This window comes from Rousettus aegyptiacus, unplaced genomic scaffold (genome assembly GCF_014176215.1).
Source record: "Rousettus aegyptiacus isolate mRouAeg1 unplaced genomic scaffold, mRouAeg1.p scaffold_m13_p_2, whole genome shotgun sequence".
NCBI classification, from domain to species: domain Eukaryota; kingdom Metazoa; phylum Chordata; class Mammalia; order Chiroptera; family Pteropodidae; genus Rousettus; species Rousettus aegyptiacus.
In genome coordinates this window covers 1,674,322-1,694,692 of record NW_023416295.1, presented here as the reverse complement: position 1 = coordinate 1,694,692, position 20,371 = coordinate 1,674,322, and the positions used below count along the sequence as shown (strand labels likewise).

Genomic DNA, 20,371 nt, shown 5'->3' with positions numbered 1-20,371 from the left:
GCCTGTCCGGTGTCAGCCCTGTGGTTCACGCAGCCTCCATGGCCTCGGGCCAGTGAGAGCCAGGATCCAGCATGGCTTCCCCGGGGGCAGGCAGGCCCCCGGCTCGTCGGCTGACCACACAGCCAGACACTCAGGTTCCACAGCTGCCTGGTGGTAAGTGTCCCAGAAGGAGCCCCTCGGTGGGCCTGGCCTCCCACGGGGCCCTCCCCGGCAGGTCCCCCAGGTGGCCTCCCCACGGGCCAGCTGGGGTCAGGGTCAGGGTCAGACTGGCAGACACAGACACTGGAGAGCCTGCCACTTCCTCAAAAGGATGAGTGCACCTGCAGACAGCCCCCGGAGGTGGGAGGTCTCTGTCAGGCAGAGACGCACCGCCCGAGAGGGAGACATGCTCTGGGCAGGTCTGCAGGCCGAGCCCTGCCCCCGCCTGGACCTGGCGCAGCCCTTCCCCCGTGCCCCATGCCCGCTGCCCACTGCAGCCCTGGTGCCACAGGACTGGCTCAGGCAGGGCCGCAGGCCTGGTCCCCAGGGCCCCCTCTCTCCAGCTCCGCCGCCTCCCATCTGCCCTGTGCACCATTATCGGTAACCGGAGCCGGGAGCTGCGTCCACACCTGAAACAGGAAGCTGGGCCTGCGCACAGGCCCGAGAGCCGGCCGCTCGGCCGGGCCTGAGGATGGAGGAGCAGCGGGCGCTCTCAGCCGCCAAGGACGGGGACCTGGCCACCTTGGAGCAGCTGCTGGAGGCTGGCGCCCTGGGCCCAGGCGTCATCGATGCCCTGGGTGCTGGCCTGGTGCACCACGCCACCCGGGCCGGCCACCTGGCCTGCGTCAAGTTCCTGGTGCAGCGGGCCAAGCTGCCAGGCAACCAACGGGCCCACAACGGGGCCACCCCAGTGCACGACGCCGCCGCCACCGGCAGCCTGGCCGAGCTGCGCTGGCTGGTGCGCGAAGGGGGCTGCGGCCTGCAGGTGAGCCCGGACTGCAGCGCGGAGGGTGGAGTCCGTGAGGACGCAGGGGCCGCCGCCCACGAGCTGGCACGTCCTCCGCCTGGACGGCCCCTCCGGGCCTCACCACCACGCAAACCCCACAGGCAGTCTGTGCGGGGGACTCTGACCCTGCCCTGCCCCAAGCAACGCAAGGCCCTGGAAGGCCAAGGCCGCCTCCTAAACCGCCGCTTCCAGCAGGAGCTCCCGGCCGTGCTGAGGGGGTCCTGCCACTGTTCCCATGTCACCCGAGCCCTGGGGCCTGGCCCCAGACAGGGTCCGCGGTGGGCACGGGGGCTTGGGGACTGGGGCTCTTCTGGGGGCAGAGGGACGAGGGCCTTGGCGGTGGGGAAGGGTTTCTGGGGCTCCTTGGGCGTTTCTCCAGGGCCCGCCCTCTCCGTGCCTGATTGGCAGTGCCCCCTTCTGCAGGCGAAGGGCCACGGTGAGCAAGCTCGGACAGAGCTGGGTGGGCCTCAGGGCGACCCGCTGGGTCCGGGAGAGGGAAGCCTCACCCGTGACAGCTGGAGGTGGCGCAGCCTCAGCACCGCGTCCTCATCAGCTCTCCCTGCAGCCCCGAGCGGCGCCAGGGGGCGCGGTGCCGGCTCCGTGCCCGGGAACCGCCCGCGGCTCTCAGCCCGCAGCCGAGATGCTCCTCGCGCACCCGGGGCTGGTGCGGCCGCTCAGTGGGGGTGGGGCCAAGCCCAGGGGGCCGTGTCCAGGGACACCAGCTGGCCGCCAAGCCCGACGCGGGCACTGGGGCAAGCGGGACTCCCTGAGGGCGGAGATCGGGGAGGGGCGCGACGGTGCCGGGGAGGGGGGAGGGGGGGGCGCCGGGAGTGGCAGGGTCGCAGGGCTGGACGCAGAAGACCCGGATGTGAGTCTCAGCCCAGCCTCACCTTGAGCAGGCTGACCCACTCAGTGGGAAGAGGGAGGGGCGTGAGGGAGGGATGGGGGCGGAAGTTCTCAGACAAGTGCCCCCCCGCCCCCCCCCCCGGCAGTGGGGCCCCAAAGGCTGGCTCTGGCCAAACCGCCGCTGCCCAGCAGGGGCGAGTGGGACCTGCCACCCGCCCACCTCCCGCCGTGCCCTGGCAGGACCAGGACGCCTCGGGTGTCTCCCCGCTGCACCTGGCCGCCCGCTTCTCGCACCCCGTGCTGGTGGAGTGGCTGCTCCGTGAGGGCCACGCGGCCACGCTGGAGACGCTGGAGGGGGCGTTGCCCCTGCACCACGCTGCGGTCAGCGGGGACCTGACCTGCCTGAAGCTCCTGACCGCTGCCCACGGGAGGTGAGCTCCCGAGCGCCCCCTGGCGGGCACTCAGGGGCTGGCCCTCGGGAGGCCGTTCCGAGGGGGACAGGGTGAGGGGCTGGTGGCCTTTGAGGTGGGCCTTTTGGGGCAGACGCACAGTGACGAGGGGCTGGCAGGGGCACGGCTAGCTGTCCCCATAGCCCCACGTGTGTCCCCGACAAGGCCCGACAGCTCCGCTGTGGAGCAGTGGTCTTTTTCCTGGTCTCCCCATCCCGACCCGGGGCGGAGGCCTTTGGGACTCGCTTCTAGGATCTCCCCCAGAGTGCACGGCCGCCCCAGACCTGGCTGGCCACAGACTGTCTCCCAGACCTGCAGATTTAAAAAGTTTTTGCCGTTTGAAAACTGGGAGACTTCACATTAAGCACTCACATAGACATGCGCGCGCACACACACACACACACACACACACACACACACACACACACAAACGGGGAGGGGTCTCATGCCCCGGGCCCACGTCCCGCCTGGCACTGACTGCAGGAGCCAGGACTGACGTCCGTGTCACCAGAGGGGGGGGGTCGGTTGGCCTCGGGAAGGGGACCACCCCTCCCTGCAGCGGGTGACTGGAACCAAGAATTCACCTGGCCCTGCAGCAGGTGGAGGCCGAGGCGGATGTGGGGTCGCCGGGACCCCACTCCGGCCCATCCATGTGGCCGGACGCCAGGCCCGGGCACCCACGGATGCCTAGTGTCCTGTCCACAACGGCCCCTGTCACAGAGCAGACCCCAGCTCTAGAAGTCACTGACCCGCTGGGCGTCACCCTGAAGCAGCGAAGAAGCGTCCCTCCTGGCGACCCCACAGCGCGCACAGCCCGATGGGGGAGTGGGCGGAGCTGGGTTCCAGCAGCCGGGTCCTCATCCTCCCTCACCCGCCCCCCAAGCTGGTGCCTCTGCGCGGCATGCAACCTGTGCGACCCTGCAGGTGACCTCTGGACCCTCCCAGCCAGTGAGGGGGCTGGGAGCAAAAGGCCGGCCAGCTGCCGGGCCGCCCCTCCTTTCGATCTGGGCCCTCAGCTGCAGCAGCCCCCACCCTTGCGACCCCGCGGAGTGCCCTCTGAGCCCCGCCCTCCCCCGCAGCACCGTGAACCGCCGCACGCGCAGCGGCGCCTCGCCGCTCTACCTGGCCTGCAGGGAGGGCCACCTGCACCTGGCCCAGTTCCTGGTGAAGGATGGTGGCGCCGACGTGCACCTGCGCGCCCTGGACGGCACGAGCGCGCTGCACGCCGCCGCCGCCCGCGGCCACTACTCGCTCGTCGTCTGGCTGGTAAGGGCGCGCGGCTGGGGGCGGGGAGGTCCCGGGAGGCTGGCACCTGCTCCTGCCTGCGCCGCAGAGCCCCTCCGAGCAAGCAGGGCCTGGCCGGGGTGGGGGCTCCACCCTCTGTATCTGTTTGCCCACCTGAGAACTGGGGACCCGCAGGGTTGTTGGGGATCGGATGTGCGTGCCAATCGTTCCCAGCACCCATAGGCGCCAGGCCCCAGCTGGGCCGGGGTGCAGTGCCGAGCCGACAGCGCTAGCTGGCTGTGGTACTGGGCTGGACGCAGGAGCCCCTGTGGGACCACGGGGACCTGCACTACCACCCCCTGGGGCCCTCCTGCCCGCCCCCAGGGGTCCCGGTGCATCTCCTGGGTGCTCTCGGAGCTGGTGGCAGCCAGGTGCTCGGTCATCGGTGTCTGGCCCCTACAGCGCCGGACCCCGGGCTTCTGGCTGCTCGCTCAGGCCCAGCTGCCTCCGATCAGGGTCAGAGCCCACCCCCTCCCCTCTGTACCCATGGGGGTTCACCCAGGCCTCTTAGGAAGGAAGCCTGAGGCCCCGAATCGCGGAGTGGCGGGGTTTGGGGGGTGCCTCCTTCCGGAATGAGCTGGGGAAACCCTAGAATCAGAGCAGGCCAGGGGCTCTGGGAGCTTGAGGTGGGTCACTGAGACGTGATGGAGCGGGGTGTCCCCTAGAGGGCAGCACTGAGCACTGTCTGGGCAGGAGGTGGAGTTCCTGGGAGGGGGACAGCTCATAGAGTTGAGGGCCCCTGGCCCACCGGTGGGGTGGGGTGGGGGGACCAGGGCTCTCTCCTGAGGCTGCTGGGAGCCAGGGCGGGGCTGGCTGGTGGGGAGGGGAGAGCCCTTGCTGAGAACCCCCACCCAGCCCTCCCTCCAGCAGGCCCGCCTCACTCCCGGAGGGGCCTTTGTATGCGCCGAATCCTCTGCCTGGCAGGTGGCTCCCCAGGTGACCCCCGCGGTCCCTGCCCACCGCTTGGGGTGGCAGCCGCCCCGCCCAGCACTCCGGCCTTTCCCTGGCCCCACACCTGGTGGACTGTGTGTTCGGCTGCTTTACTGTGGGGGTATCAGGTCCAGGAGGTGGGGGCAGGGACTCTGCCTGTGGCTGCTTCCCCCAGCCAACACACAGTAGGGCTCCAGAGGGGTTTGGTGAGCAAATGAGTGACCGAAGGAACAGGAGCGTGCCTGGCCTGGGGACGAAGTCCAGCTGCTGGCCGTGGCCTCGGGGTCCGGAGTCTGGCAGCGTTTGCCTCCGGCCTCCCTTCACCGGAGCCCCTCCCAGGGTGGCCCCCCGTCCCTGAGGCACCCCCAGTGCCACACTCTGCTCAGGCCATGTCCCAGATGGACCCTCCTGCCAAAGCCACACCAGCCATCTGGTTGTCGGGCGCAGCTGGGCCGCGGGGTCAGCCTGCGTCGTGGTGACCGCTGGCCGCAGGTGCCCCCACAGCGGTGTGGTCGCCAACAGGCCTGGGCCCCAGCCCCACGCCGAGCAGGAGCCGGGCCGGGCATCCTGGGAGGCTGTGCCGGACCCGCTTCCCCACACCCCGCGTCTGCGCCTGCGCCAGGCAGGGGACAGGGCCCAGGGGCGCCCAGCACTGTGGACACCCTGACCTCCCTCCTGTTCACCGCACACACCTGGTCACCGTCCCCGTGGGGCCGGCCCAGGTACTCTTTTTATCCGATGTGTGAAACCTGCCTGCGGGGTGTTCGGCTTAGGATTTGGGCTGAGGCCGATTTGGGGGCCGTAGGCTGTCAATCAAGCCGTGGCTCACGTCCCCTCATGTTGCCGCGGGGGTGACAGGCCAAGGGGTGATGACAAGCTGAGTGCGAGGAGCCACTCTGTCCCCAGAGCGCCTGCCCTGAAGGTCCGTCCCCTCCACACCCTCCGCCTGGTGGCCGCCCTGCCCTCTAGTGGGGCGCAGCCCTGGCCAGCCTCAGCGGTCCGCGACCCGCCCTTCCCCCCCAGGTCACCTTCACCGACATCGGCCTGACCGCGCGTGATAACGAGGGGGCCACGGCCCTGCACTTTGCAGCCCGAGGCGGCCACACGCCCGTCCTGGACCGGCTGCTGCTGATGGGCGCCCCCGTCACGCGAGACTCCTGGGGCGGGACCCCCCTGCACGACGCCGCAGAGAACGGGCAGATGGAGGTGAGGCGGGGCGGGGGGCTCCCGAATGCCCTGGTGAACGAGGCACCCAGTGATTCAAGGAGACCGTACGTGTAGACGGGTGTCCCCACCACGCACGGGTCAGGAGGGAGGGACAGAGAGGTGCGGCCGTCGGTGGCCCCCGCCGGACAGACACTGGCCTTCGGCCCCCGGGCGAGAGCCGTCCGCGGCGCGGCCGCTCGCCTGCCGCCGAGCCCCTCTCGTCCCGACTCGGCCAGCGAACCGCGCCCCGGGCGTCGGCACCGCCGAACCCCGACGCAGTGGCGTGCGCGGCCTCCCATGCCGTGATGGGTTTTCCTTCCTTCTTGCTGTTAGGGTTCGAGCAGGACACCCGTTATTTCAAACTTCCGTGTGCAGGTCATTTCCGAACGAGGAGTCAGAAGCTGTCTGGGCGAAGGAGGGCATGGGGCGTGACGGGCTCGCTCGTCCTCCGGCCCGCATCCTGGGACGCTCCGTGTCCCGAGGTGGCCCCTGAGGCCATGGGCCCTTAGAGCCGTTGCTCGCGCCCCGGCTCCCCGCTGCCTGGGTCTGACCGTGTGGGGGCCTCGCGTTCATCCTCCTCCCCGTCCGCCCTTGTGTGACACGTGCCCAGTGATAAACCCCACAGGGCGGCTCCACGTGTCACCCCAGAACCGTGCCCGGGACCGTGAGGGCACGTGGGAAGGCCCCGCCGCCCCGCCCCTCCAGGGGGGGCCCCCGATGCGCCCGCGTGGCCCGGGGCTCTTCCAGGCCCGGCCGGAGGCCAGGGGGGCTGCAGGGAGGGGAGCAGGGGGCAGGGGGGCCGGGGGCGGGGGGGGGAGCAGGGGGCAGGGGGGCGGGGGGGGGGGAGGCCTTTTTCAGTGCGTTTTGCTTCTCGGGTCTTTACAGACCGCTATGACGCCGTCACATTTTCGTGAATGGAGACTTAACTTAAACCGGCCCCTGAGTGGCCGCGTCCCCCTTCATCCCGCCGGCCGCTCCGCCCTCCGGACGGCATTCGTTTCCCTCGTGCAGCAAATGCTTTCAATGCTCCCTCAGGGGCGGTCGCCGCTGGCCAGCTCTTTGTTCCCTCTCGTTCGTTTGTCTAGAAACATCTCGATTTCATGCTCAGTGCTGAGGGGCAGTTTTGCTGGGTAGGGAACTGCAGCTCGGCGAGCTCCACGTACTTTCTTCTCAGTTTTGAAAAACGTAGTTCGTCACCTTCCGGCTCCGTCAGCGAGTCAGCTGCAGGGGGATGGCCGCGTGAGGAAAGTCTCTCTTTCTCTCGCTGCTTCTGAGGTGCTCGTCTCGCCTTTGGCCTTTTTTTTTTTTTTTAAAGAGTCAAAAGGAAGGTTTATTAGAAGAGGGGTCGCGCTCCACAGACAGAGCGGGGTCTCCTCTCAGAGGCCGAGCACCCGAGGGACCGCGAGGGGGAGCCGCTGGCCCTCCGCGCCGGCCCCGTGACATGGACGGGGCGGACGGCCGTCTGCCCGCCCCGCCGGGGCGAGCCGGCTCCCTGTGCCCTGTTCCCTCCTCGGGTGCGACCCCCGCCCACGCGGTTCCTCTCTCGTCCCGGGGTCCGCGTCCGTTTTCCTCCTTCCGTCTGACCGCGCGTCCCTCTTCTGGCCCGTTTTCCGTTTGCTGATTCCGCAGCTTCGGTTTTTAACCGACTTCTAAGCAGTCGTGTTCCGAGGCTGCCGTGCGGCTCGCTGAAGGTTTCCCTCCTGAGCCGGACCCCCAGCTCGGCTTTCCCTCGGACGCGCCCGCGGTGCCGCCGTCACCCCGTCTGCGCGGGCGGCCTCCCGGCCTCCCGGCCTCCCGGCCTCGGCCTCGGCCTCGCCGCCTTGCGCGCCGGCGTTCTGGGCGTGTGGGATGCACATCGCACCCGAGGAACGATGCGCAGGACGCGTTCCGGGCCTCGGGTGGCGTCCCGTTTGCCCTGGCCGGTCAGGCGCCTTTCGGGGTTGCGAGCCAGGGTCATCTCCGTCCACGTTCCCGGCGCGGGGTGCCCCCGAAGCCCTCGGCCGGGTGGGAGGTGGCAACTCAGAGCCCCGGCTTCGGCGGGCCCGCGGCTTTTCCGGCCTCCGTGGTCCCGGGCGGGCTGCGGAAGGACCGCCGGGGTGACGGCCGGGTCTCCCGGGTCAGCGCGCCCTCAGCGCGGAGTCCCTCCGGCGGCTCCTGGGTCCCGGCGGCCCCCGCCTGCCTGTCAGCGCGCGGATGCTTTCGGGAGGCGACTCGTGCACGGGGCCGGTGCTTTCCGTTGACGGGGGAGCGGCTCGGCCGGGGCCCCCCGCGCCGTCGCCCCTGACGCGCGCCCGTCTGCCCGCCGGTTTTGCCGCTGGCGCGGCCCCCCCCAGGTTCCCGCATTCCAGGCTCGGTCGTTCGGCCTGGGCCGTCTGGAACCACCGCACTCGGCTCACGAGTCCCAGCGGCGGCCGGGCCGCCGTTCTGTCCCCTTCCCGCACGTGAAGGTGACACACACCCTGGAGTTGCTGTAGAAACGGAAACTGGTGCCGTGGTCGGAGCGGGGACACAGGCCGCGAGGGCGAGGCTCGCGCCGCGGGGCCCGGGCTCCTGTGCAGGCCGCGGACCGGCGTCTGCAGGGCTGAGCGCCAGGCCGCCAGGACCGGGTGGCCGTGGCGAGGCGTGGGCTCTCGAGCGCCGGCCCTCGCAGCCTCAGCGTCCCCCCTGGGGGGCAGACTGGGTGACCGCGTGCACGGCGCCGGCGAGAGCCGCGGGCACGGGCGTGTGCCCCGGTCGCAGGCGCCCCCTCCCCGCAGTGCTGCCAGGCCCTGGTCTCCCACCACGTGGACCACTCCCTGCGGGACGAGGACGGCTACACCGCGGCCGACCTGGCCGAGTACCACGGACACCGGGACTGCGCCCAGTTCCTGCGGGAGACGGCCAGGCAGGTGAGCCTCGTGCCTCCCCAGCCTCCCGGGGCCCGGCGTGGCGGGGCCCCCTCACGGGGTAGGACGAAGGGCCCGGGCCAGGGCTATCTGACTGGGGCTGAGCCGGCCGGTGGCAGGGGCTGGGACAAGGCCCAGGGCCGTGACGGGCCGTGACGGGGGCCAGGGCTGTGGCAGGGGCTGTGGCAGAGCCGGGGCTGCGATGGGCGATCGGACGGAGATTACCCAGGTCCCTGGCGAGGCGCCCCTGCCGAGAGGCGGCCAGCCCCACGTGGCCCCGAAGCCAGCAGGTTGCAGACTTGCCCTGCCACCCCGGCCGGCCCTTCCCCGTCTGTCCTGCTGGCCCCGGTCCCCAGCACACGACAGGCTACGAGTAGCCGGGCTGGTGGGCAAATGCACAATGGGAGGGCGGATGGACAGACGGACGAGTGGGTGGGCGGAGGTGGCAGTCTGGCCAGCGTGGGACCAGGCTCCCCGCGGCCTCCCCCGATTCCAGGCCCGAGGCACTGACTGTGACAGCTCAGCCCCCACCCGTCTGTCCTCTCGCTGGGCGCCCACTCAGAGCGTCTCTGGGGCGGCCGGCCCCCACTTTCCCTTGAGGACACTGAGGCCCGGCGAGGTGAGGGGCCCCACGCCGAGCATCACCGCGGTGCTGCCGCACCTCCTCGTGCCTTAGGGGTGTCCACGACCAAATGAGGCCGAGCCACAGTCCTCCCTGGGCCCGTGGAGGGTCGTCACCCGGCCACCCGCCAAGAGCCCCTGGTCACCAGCACCTGAAACCCACCCCCGCCGGCCGTGGTCGGGGCAGCCGGGGGCCCTGGGGTGCACGCCGCTGCCCGGTTCGTCCTGATGTCGTAGCTTCGGGAAGAAGTAGTTACCACTGAAGCAGTTGATTCACTATTTATTTACTAGACGTCCGGCGGGCACTGTGGTAAAGGCCGTCTTTTTGGCTTGGGTTGGAGAGAGCAGTGGGACTCAGCCAGTTCCTACTGCAGTAGACAGAGCTTCGCAGGCCCCAGACCAGGGGTGCCCCGGCCCCCCGGGGCCCCTCCCCGCCGGCCCCCATGCGGCCACTGGGCTCAGCCTGGCAGCTGGGGTTAGGAGGTGGGTGGGGTTGGGAGGTCAGCCTGGCTGCGGGGCAGCGGGTCCGGCCCGGCCTCTGGCTGGGGCCCCCCAGCCCGGCCCCAGTCCAGCCCTGCTGCAGCGCCAGCGGCCGGGGCCTTGCGTCCAGCAGGGTCTCAGCCCCGGCCCCCCGCACAGGTGCCACACGTCCGCCCGCCCCTCCGGCCACTGCGCCCTCCGTCCGGTAGACGGGGCCCCAGCTGCTCTCCTGACACCCAGGGCCACGGGGCGCTGGCCCACCCCAGCTTTCCTGGGGGTTCCCCAGGTCCTGCTGTCCCCTTGGTGTCCCCGCAGAATCTGAGGCAGGCGCCCTCGCTCAGGGCGCCCCAACCCAGCCCGGGCCGTGCGTGCGGCCGCCCCGCTCGGCCCACTGGCCGGCGGTGCCCAGCCCGTGCACCCGCTCCGCCTGTGGTGGTGGACGGCGGGTGGGCCCGTCCAGCTCCTCCTGGCCACAGCCCCCCAGGCTGCATCCGGGGCCACGGGCGGCGCCTTCAAGCCCAGACGCCCCGCCTTCGGGCTGGCGTGGCCCGTGAGTGTCGGGAGCCCGTAGGGACTCGGGGTGAGGGCTGAGCTCTGTGTCCTTACTCCCTCGGTGGGCGCCTGGGGCAGCAGGGGTGCCAGCCGCTCACCGCTGGCCGGGTTTGTCTCCCCACCACCCAGGCCACCGTGTCACATGCCAGGCGCAGGCCGGGCTGGCAGGAGGGCGGGCCGTCAGCTGGGGGCCGAGGCGCGGAGGCCGCGCCTGATGCAGTATTGATGGACATGCAATACGCGGAGGTCACGGCGCCGGCCTCTGCCCGCGTCGGGCTCGCAGGAGGTGGTGAAAGCCGCCGCTGTCCCTGAGACGCGCCGCCGCCGCCTGCCCCGGGGGGGTCACAGGTCCCGAGAGGGGCAGCCTGGGGAACGAGCCCTTGGTCCCCGCATCCCCCGCGCCCCCGCCCCGTCCTCTCCAGAACGAGCGGCTCGTTCCGAGCACCTCCGAGTGCTCACCGGGGTCAAAGAGCCTCGTTGGTGGGTAAAGGAGACGCCCAGCGAGCACCCAGCAGGTGCTGATGCCCGGTCCAGAGGCCCTAGGACCCCTCATTTTACGAATGGGGAAACCGAAGCCCAGAGCGGGCGAGGGACTCCCCTGGGAAGCCATCTCCCCAAGGGAGGCTGCGCAGCCAGTAACCGAATCTCAGCGCGGAGGCCGGAGTCTGGCGCCCGACTGCGGTCATGATTTCTCAGCCCAGGTGGCATTACAGGCCTGTGACCCGGCTCGGCGCCGCCGTCCGCCATGTATAATGCATGGCAGGCCCGGACCGCTCTAATCTCACCAGGGAGAGGGACTGCGGGCCGCGGGAAGGGCGCCAGCCTCGGGCCAGCTGCCCACCGGGGGGCCGCGCGTGCCCCAGGGTCAGGTCCCCAAAGGTTAGGACACAGCTCTGCCGCTTCCGGTCCTCGTGGCTGTGCTTAGTGTCCGGGGCGTGAGGGACACGGAGACGTGGGTGCTCCGGTCGCCAGGGGAACCCCACAGCGGCCCCTGACCCGGCCGAAGTGCAGAGCTCAGCAGACACCGCAGTGACCACCGGAACGAGGTCCGTCCCGCGGGGTGCCCACCGGCCAGGGGCTCCCCACGACGCCTCGTGCTCCCACCACCCTGACTGACGGGCGAGGAGCCCGAGGCCCAGGGCGGCCTCCTCAGGCCTCCCCCACGGTGGAGTGCAGCAGGGTTTGGCCCCAGGGACCAGGTGGCATGAGGTCCCCCCGGCCGCAGGTGTGGCCCTGGGCCCACAGTCCATTCCTCTGGGCCCTGGACTAACTTTCTGCCTTTCCTGTCTCCCCGTGAGGGGCTGCTGCCACCCCAGCTGAGCAGGACAGGGGACACGGAGGGCTCCTGGGGGCAGGGAGCAGGGCCCGCGGCTCCGTCCTGGCCGGGCAGGGTCTGCTGAGGCCCCCGGGGCTCAGTGCCCCTCTGCCCATCGGACCATCGGTGCCGGCTTCTCCAGCCGTGCCGCGGAGCCTGGGGCCTGGCCTGACCCTGTCTACAGCTCCTAAGCCAGGCTGCGTCGGCACCCTGGATGCCGGTGGACGTGAGACTCCTGTGTCCAAGACACAGGCGTTATTTTGTGTTGGGTCCCCTTGACCCTCAAGTCCCCAGGTGATGTGATTTGGGGCCCAGAGGGACGTCTGTGTCACAGCTGAGGACATGTCAGAGCCTGAGAAGTCGTGTGACAGTGAGCAGTGAGCAGCCTCGAGAAATGCAGAGCCGACGACGGCCCTGGCTTTGCAGCCTTCGTAGGGGGGCAGGAGCCCCCCGCCCGCCCCCCCTCCACGGCCCCTGCCTCTGCTCCGGATCACGGCGGAGCAGCGATTCGAGGGGCTCCGGGCCTGGCAGGAGCAAAGATGTGGTCTCAGGGGGGCTCTGATCCCCATTCTGCCTTGTCTCAGCTGTGGGGCCATCTCCGAGCCTCGGTTTCCCCATCTGTGCCCCAGGCTGTACTGGGCCGGAAGTCCTGTCCTTGGGGATCCCTCTAGGTGGTCTCTCCCTCTTCTGTGACCCAGATCTCAGGTCTCCCCGCCTCCCCAGAGGGCCCGCCCCCGGGCCCTGCACCGTGGAGGGTTCGGCGTGTGGTAAGGGATCCCGCACCCAGCCCGAGCCCGCCCGTCCACCGGACACCTGCCTTCAAATATTCATGCGCCACCTCCCACTCCTGGGGGCAGTGGCTGCGACGGCCCCGACAGAGCCGGGGCAGCCTCGGCTCCCAGTGCTCGCAGCCGAGGCTGGCGGGCCAGCGGACGCTCCCCGGCCCCCGGCCCCCGCCTGCTGGGCTCCTGGTCTCGGCAGATTCCCGCGAGGTGCGAGGTGCGTGGTGGCCGGGCAGGCGGGGGTTCGGGCTGTGTTCCTGTCCAGTGGCCACCCTCGGGGGAGGGGCCTGGGCAGGAGAGCGACTGAGGAGGTGGGGGGTGCAGACTCGGGGTGGTCCCGAGGGCACCCAGGCTGCGGTGGCCAGCACAGGTGTCCGTGACCCTGCTGGGAGGTGGGACTGTCCCACCTTATAGATGAGCAAGGGGACACTCGGAGTGGCCGAGGGCTCGGCACCAGCAGGCTCGGCAGCCTCCCGTGCGGGGCTCTGTGCAAAATGAAACGCAGGCCTTTTGTTCAAAAACAATTATGAATTTCAAGACAGAGAGCAGAGTGTGACACCAGGCTGCAGTGTGGGCCACACGGTCCCGACACCGGCCCTGGCCCCGGCCACGTTTCCCCAGCAGGACAGAGGAGACTGTCCTGGACTGAACCAGGTCCTCCGTCCTGCTGAGGAGTCTATCCAATGCCACCCCAGGGGCCCTGAGGCCACGTCTGTCCTCTGGGGAGAAGGGAGCCGGGGTGGGGTGCTCAGGGGAACCAGCCCGTGGCTCTGCTAGCCCAGACGGCACCTGGAGCGGCTGTGGGCCGGACAGGCATCGAGGCCCCTGGCCCTTCTGGGAGCCATCGTCGGGCATCAGAGAGCCAGGGGCAGACAGCCACCAGCTCTCAGCTTCCAACCAGAAGGCGGCAGGCCCAGCTCCGGGGTCCCGGAATGGCAGCTCAGGAGTCCTCCTGGACGCCTTCTCTGCCACCCAAGGAGGGACAGGTGGAGGCGGGGTTGGGGGGTGAGCACAGCCTTCTGACGCCCGCGGTGTTGGGGTGACCTGCATCCTCACGTCCGCTGCTCAGCAAGGAGTCGTGGCTCTCACTGGCCAGATGCAGAAGCCGGGCCGGTCAGGCGGGGTTGGGGGACACCCCTAGGTGAGGGGCCGTTTCTGGCTGCCCACCTGTCGGCAGGTGTCGAGGCCAGGCCTGTGCCCCATCCCAGACGTGGGGCGGGGTGTGGGGTGCGGCGTGGGGGCCCTCAGGGCTCCCCAGGGCAGACCTCGGCAGTCTGTTTGCCGTTGGCCCTGGGGAGAGCGGCCTGGACGCGGCCTGTCGGTCCTGGGCACAGCGCCTCCCCCCCTGCGAGGGGCGGGCACAGAGCATGGCCCTTGCTCACAGGCTGAGTTCCCGGCTCCCTGCTGTTTCCCTAATGCCCACGGGCCAGGCACCCGTCGTCCTCTGAGAGGGGCCCTTGGGGGTCAGGGACGGTCAGGGACGGTCAGGGAGGATGTGTGTGTGCGGTGTGTGTGCGGAGCGTGTGCATGCGTCTCCCGGAAGGCCAAAGAGGTGAGCACAAGCCGGACACCAGGCCCTGACCCTGCGCCCGGTGCCGCCGAGTTAAGCTGCCTCCAGGGGGAGCCCGTGAGTTGGGCCGTGAGGCAGGGGTTCGCGTGGTGCCGGTGGCCTGGGGGGCACAGCGATTCACGGCACTGAGACAAGCGCATGGGGCGTTTGGGGGGCCCTGGCCACCTGCGTGCAGGGCGTGGAAAGACACGGGGTACTGCCCCCCGCTCAGCACGCTTGACCCTCTCCAGGCCCTGTTCCAAGATGCACGGGCCCCTTGCCGTGAGATGGGCCCAGGCTGGACCCCCCGCCCCCACCCACCTGGTATCACAGGCCGCCCGCTGACCAGCCCGTCCCCACAGGTGCCGCTCCTGATGACGCCTCCACCCCCGCCGTTTCCCCCTCCTCCGCTGTGGGCCGCAAGGGGCTCCCCGGAGGATGGAAGAGTGGGCTCCGGTGTGGCGAGCCCCGCCTGTGAGTACGCGCCCCCCGGGAGGACTGGCCCGGACCAAGGTGCCAGGACTGGGCGCTGCGGGCCTCGCCCCCACGGCCCTTTGAGGGAGGAGAGAGGGGGGAGGAGCTGCCTCCCTGCAGCAACACACTCAGGACGCAGGGGCGGGTGGGGCCCCCCTTCCCATCGCCCGGCCCCTGCCTCTTCCAGGCTTCCTTCCGGCGTCTTCGTTGTTTTAATGTGAGGCCTCCTGAGCCCCTGGGGCCTGGCCTGCCGGCCCGGGTGAGGTCAGGCGGCCTCACCCCTGCTCTGGGCCTGCGCTTGTCCAGAGGCAGGCGGAAGTCGGGTCCCTGGGCCCGTTGCTGAGACTCCAGCAGGTGGAGCGTCTGGGGCTGGGGGTGGGGGGCGGGAAGGAGCAGGGGCGTGGTCCTCAAACTGCAGGTCGCCTCGGGCTCAGGGATCGGGGACCGTGACCAGCATTTACCACAGTGGCACCGAGCAGCACCGACACTGCTCGCGGGCTCCAGTGTCACGAGGGCACCTGGCAGCTCACGGGTGCACCGTGGCACAGGACGGCGCGTGCCCGGGCGGGGTGCGCGACACCTTTCTCACGCGGGTGTGGCCGTGGCATGTGTGTCTGCAGGGGAGACAGACTTTATGGTCCGATGGGCTGCACCGGGCCCCAGACCCCTGACCCCGATGCCCTTCCCGCTCCTTCTGGGGAGGGGGGGCGGGAGGGGGCGGGGGTGTGCAGCGGCCGGCACCTGTGGATGTCCCCGAGACGAATGTGTTTCTCCGGGCCCTGGGGCACGTTGTGGGGGCTCCTCGGGTCTCTGGCTCCAAGTCCAGGGGTCCCGTAGGAAGGCCGGTTGTCCCAGGTCCAGGGGCTTCTGCGCCACAGAACCCTGCCCTTCCGGAAACCCCTCCGATTCCAGCTCTGGCTCCTCCCAGCAGTGGCGCCTCTCAGCCCGGCCTGGCCTGACCAGCCTGACCAGCTGCCTGCAACGGAGCGGATGACCCACGCAGTACCCCCAGGGGTCACCGCCAGTGCCGTGGCCGTCCCCACGGTGCGTCCGCCCTCTCCAGTCCCTGGCAGGGCCTCCCCGCCGACCCCCGGAGCCCAGCCTCCCTCGCAGTGCGGTGTCCTGTGCGGGCCCAGACCAGGCCACTTCTGGGGTGCCAGCGTCTCCCTCGCAGGTGGAAGTCAGGCCGGCGCCCAGCGTGGCAGGCTGGCTCTGCAGGACGCCCCTGGGTTCTGAGGAGATGGGGATTTCGGGGCCACAGGCAGCTTGTCACCACAGCATAGAAGGCATGGGAACCTCTGATCCTAGGGAGTCCCAGGCCCCTCCTCCTGACCTCTGAACTCAGGATGCTCATGCCCCTCCAGGGAGGCTGCTCCCCCATGCAGCAGGGGCCCCCAACCCCCAGAACCGTACCAGCCCTGGCCTGTCAGGAACCGGGCCGCACAGCAGGAGCTGAGCAGCGGGCAGGAGAAGCTGCATCTGCATCTGCAGCCGCTCCCCGCGCCGGCATCACCGCCTCAGCTCCACCTCAGATCCTCAGGCCTCGGATGCTCGCAGGAGCCCCGGTCCCTGGTGCCACAAAGTTTGGGGACCACTGTCCTACAGAGAAGCAAAGGCCCATGGAGGCGGGGCCTGGCGCTCCCCGCCCTCCTCCTGGGGGCTCCCAGCCAGCCGAGGACCGGACCGGGGAGGCCCTTGCAGACCCAGCACACCGTCCCTTGAGCAAGTGCCCAGGGACTCTCAGCTGCTGAGACAGTCTGTGCGAGTGTGGGCCATGCCCACGGAGGGGCTCCTCTCCGGGAGTCAGCGCTCACGGCACTTCAAAGGCTCTGACGAGTCCTGCAGTTCGAAAGGGGGTTGGAATCTCTGCCCCTCAGGCAGGGGTTCCCCTCACATAGCTGGGACCCGCAGCGGACACCGTGGGCCCTTGCCCTGGGAAAGCTCACTTACCACCCTCCCTGGCTGGCCCCCACCACCCCTCCCTGGCTGGCCCCCACCACCCCGGCCTGGGGTGGCCCTCCACCCCTCTCCAGGGTGGGGTCCTCTCGGGGTCCCCAGCGACCTACTCGCCTCCACACAGGGGACAGAGAGGGCGGCGGAGGACACTCGGGACGGCCTGGCTGTGCTGCAGCTGGACAGGCTGCCCTCGGGTGACCTGGACGGACTGGTGCCCACGCAGGACGATCGCGGCCAGTTCATCCCGGAGTGGAAGCGTCAGGTGATGGTGCGGAAGCTGCAGGCGCGCCTGAGCGCAGGCTCCGCACCCGAGGACCAGGTGGGGCTCGGCGTGGGGGCGGGGCCTGGAGCCCAGGGGAAGGGGCGGGGCCCGGAGCCTGGGGAGGGGCGGGGCCTGGAGCCTGGGGAGGGGGTGGGGTCGAGCGTGGGGAGGGCGGGGCCAGGGAGGGGCGGGGCCAGAGGACAGAGGCTGGAAGCAGAGGCGGGGCCAGGAGATTGGTCCTGGCGGGTGGACCTGGAAGGTGGGGGCCTGAGACCCAGGTACCTCAGCTCCCTCTTCTGCCAGAAGATGAGGAAGAACCAGATCAGAGGGCTGTGAGCGGTGCCCCTTGGCCTGCGTTGGAAATGTGATTCCCAAATGTTCTTTGATCTGACGAGTTGTGTCCCCCTAACCTTGGGCCAAACTCTGTGCTGGGCAGCGAAGGGACCAGCGGTGGACGCGCGGTGGCACTGGGTGTGGGGCGGGGGCCGGGGTCATTCCACAGGACGTAGAGAAGCAAAGCAGAGGAAAGGGGCGGGCTGTCCCGTTCTCTGGGGAGGTGACTTTGAGCAGGGGCCGGAATGGAGAGAGGAGCCGTGTGGAAACGGGGGGCAGGTGATTTCAGGCCGCGAGAACAGCAGGTGCAGAGGCCCCGCGGCAGAGCGGCCACCCAGGGGTGGGCCCGGCGGAGGCTGGGGGTGGGGATGGGGCGGGATGGTGGGCGCAGGTGCGGGTGGGGTGGACGGGCGGGTGTTGTCAGACTGGCCGCTCTAAGGTCATCTTGAGAGTCTGCCTCGGGGAGGTCAGAGGGTCGTGGAGATGCAGACCCAGAAAGTGGAGGGAGGCCAGGCTGCAGGGGGCTGGCCGGCCCAGCCTGGCCAAATGCTTCAAGTCCCTGTGCTCGCCAGTCACAGGCTGACACTGCCCAGGACAGCGCTGGCTCCCCCGACCTCCGCTCCCCGCCCCCGGCCTGCTGGGCAAGGAGCAGGAACAGTGCTCCTGGCCCCAGACAGTCCTGGGCTTCTTAGCCACCGGGCGGCCACTCGGTGCCCTCTGTGGTGGGGACGCCTCCCTCGGGAAGCGCTGAGGCTGGCTCAGGGGGAGCCCAGCGAAGGGTCCCTTGGTGTCTGTCCTCCCCGGACAGTGAACACGGGGCACAGGCTGCATCTGGTGCAGGGCCGGCCCGGGGCGTGTTCCGGAGGACACGGAGCAGCGTGGTGGAGGCAGCCTGTCCTGCACAGAAAGCTCTGGGTGGCAGGAGGGGAGATGAGGGGGACACCAGGCAGACGGGACGGTGGCAGAGCGGGGGTGCCCCAGCCTGTTCCGAGGGAGAAGGCGGCCCCCCATGGCTGGGTGGCTGCGCGGAACCTCTGTCCCTAAGCGGGCTGACCAGCCGCCTTGTTTACCCTCTAAGTCCAGGCAAAGGCCAGCTGCTGTCAGGGTGGGCAGGGTGGGCTGGGGTCCCCGGGGACACAGGGCCAGGCCACCACGGGGAGGCCCGCCGACCCGTGCCCCCTGCCGACCCGTGCCCCCTTTGCCCAGGACGACGGCGGGGACGCGGGCCCCGCAGGGCGGGCGGCCTGGCGCTACTCGCAGACGCGCCAGGCGGTCCTGGGCCCCTTCGGGGAGCTGCTGACGGAGGACGACCTGCTGCAGCTGGAGAGGCAGATGGCGGAGCTGCAGCTGCGGCAGCGCTGCTGGGAGTGCGAGGGCCAGCTGGGCCAGCTGGCGGCCCAGCTGCAGGCCCTGCTGCCCGCGCCCCTGCTCAGCATCACCGTCAACAGCCACTTCCCGCCCCGGGCGCCCGGCGCGGAGGATGCAGGGGCGCCCGGCCCGGTGGCCGGGCCCGACGGCTGTGAGGCAGCCGCGGAGGCCGCGCCGGACGGGCGGCTGCTGCCGCTGTGGTGCGGCCACGCCGCTCGGCTGGCCCGCAGCCTGTCCCTGCTGCTGAAGGGCATGGACGGGCCGGCACAGGGCAAGGACGGGCCTGTGGCCCAGCCCACTCAGGGGACCTGCGTGGACGCCCCGGCCGGCCGCCCGCAGAGCGAGGCCCAGCGCGAGATCCAGGAATGCGGGGTGTCCGTGCGGATGCTGCGTGGCACCTTCGAGGCGACCCCTGGCCTGCCCTGCACCCCGCCCTGCATCCCCAACCCCGGGCCCTGTGCGGCGGGGGCCCAGCTCGGGCCATGCCCGAGAGGCTGCTGGCCAGCCGCCCCCCAGCCCCGCGGGGACCCCGCCGGAGGGGAGCCCGGGCCCGGTGACACACGGGAGGCCGGGCGCGGCCCCGACCTGGCCAGCCTGCGCAAGGAGCGCATCGTCATGCTGTTCCTCAGCCACTGGAGGAAGTCGGCCTACTCGCCCGCGCTCCGGACGGCCGCCTGCAGGACGCGGGAGGCCCGCCGCGCCCGGCCCCCGCCGCGCAGCGAGGCCCCGCGGCTCGGCCGCCTGTGGCAGCAGCAAAGTGTCCTCGCCCACCTGCTGGGCAGCTGGAAGGCCATCCTGGCCCGCGTGCCCGCCCGGCAGCTGCGGCGGCTGAGCCGGCGGCCCCGCGGCCTCCTGTCCCCGGAGCAGTTCCTGCCGCACGTGGACGGCGCGCCCGTGCCCTACGGCCGCCTCACGCTGGACCTCTTCATGCTGGGCTACTTCCAGCTCCTGGAGTGCGACCTGCCGGCCCCGGAGCGCCGGGCCCGCCACCTGCTCTGCTTCGAGGTCTTCGAGCGCCTGGGCACCCACGGCTGGGCGGCCGCACGTGCCTTCCACAAGGCCGCAACTGACGAGGTGGCCTGCGGCCGCCGGGCCTGGGCCGACGGCTTCGAGGACATCAAAGCTCGCTTCTTCGGCTCCTGCGGCAGCCCCGCCGGGGACGCAGAGCCTGGCCACGACTCGGGCCCGTCCCCGCTCGGGCCCCCACCCCAAGCCACCGCCCCCAGCTGCCACCCCGAGGCGGAGGAGGCCGCAGCAGAGCACCTGGGGCCCGGCTCCCCGCCGGGCAGCTTCAGCAGCGAGGACATCTGTGGCTACATAGACCGCAGCTTCGCCTTCTGGAAGGAGAAAGAAGCCGAGATGTTCAGCTTCGGGGACTGAGGCGGGCCGGCGGCCTGCCCACCGGAGGGCTCGGGGGCGGTGTGGGCCTTCTCTGTTCCTTTCCACCCACCTGGCCCCGGCGAGCCCAAGGCCAGGCCGGAGACACTCAGCATGCTGGCCGTGACCCCCAGCCCCGTCCCCGACAGAGGTCCCCTCAGCCCCAGACGCAGCCTCGGGATCCTCACCCCAAACCCGAGCCTCCCTCCAGTCTCTCCTCCGACTCCGAAGCTGACAACTTGCCGTCCCGGCCCCAGGTCCCTCTGCCGGGTTGTCCCCAGGCCCCCGGGGTGCCAGCCCACCTCCTGTCCCTCAGTTTCAGCAGTGCCGGTGGCCCAGCTGCGTCCAGGGCCTCCACCTGCCTCCACTGGTCCCGTCTCGGGTTCTTCTGGGGACCCTGGGCCCGGTTCCTTCACCTCCGGGCTGCTTGTTCCTCACCCGCGACGTGGGAGAGGAGCTGGGCGTGGACAGAGCGGGGTTCGGGGGGGGAGAAGCCTTCCTGTCGCACGGAGCTGCCCTCCCGAAATCCCCACGTCAGGGACAGGGTCCGCGCAGACACGCCTGCTGGCCACGTGCAGCCGCCCGCGGACAGACACGTGCTCTGCTGTCATGCCTGACGGTGCCACCCGGGCATCCAGGGGGCGGGTCCCTGGAGGGGCGGCCTCCACGGGGCTCCTGTGCTCGGCCGAGCAGCTCCTCCCAGGCCACGCGGCAGAG

The 20,371-nt window shown here is 70.7% G+C and overlaps 1 protein-coding gene across 1 annotated transcript; it reads left to right on the top strand.

The window, feature by feature from the left end:
• The first annotated feature begins 670 nt into the window (after positions 1-670).
• Positions 671-19,662, top strand: ESPNL (espin like). The gene is made up of 9 exons (XM_036236466.1): positions 671-964; positions 2,072-2,262; positions 3,360-3,546; positions 5,518-5,700; positions 8,457-8,588; positions 14,247-14,358; positions 15,290-15,402; positions 16,439-16,633; positions 18,116-19,662. Exons 1-9 carry the CDS (start codon positions 671-673, stop codon positions 19,655-19,657), a joined length of 2,949 nt encoding a protein of 982 aa, XP_036092359.1. The 3' UTR covers positions 19,658-19,662.
• Positions 19,663-20,371: the final 709 nt, after the last annotated feature.

Coding starts and splice junctions, on each gene's coding strand:
- ESPNL (XM_036236466.1), top strand. CDS start 671: ATGGAGGAGCAGCGGGCGCTCTCAGCCGCCAAGGACGGGGACCTGGCC. Junction 5,701..8,456: donor CAGAGAACGGGCAGATGGAG/GTGAGGCGGGGC, acceptor CCCTCCCCGCAG/TGCTGCCAGGCCCTGGTCTC. Junction 8,589..14,246: donor TGCGGGAGACGGCCAGGCAG/GTGAGCCTCGTG, acceptor CCGTCCCCACAG/GTGCCGCTCCTGATGACGCC.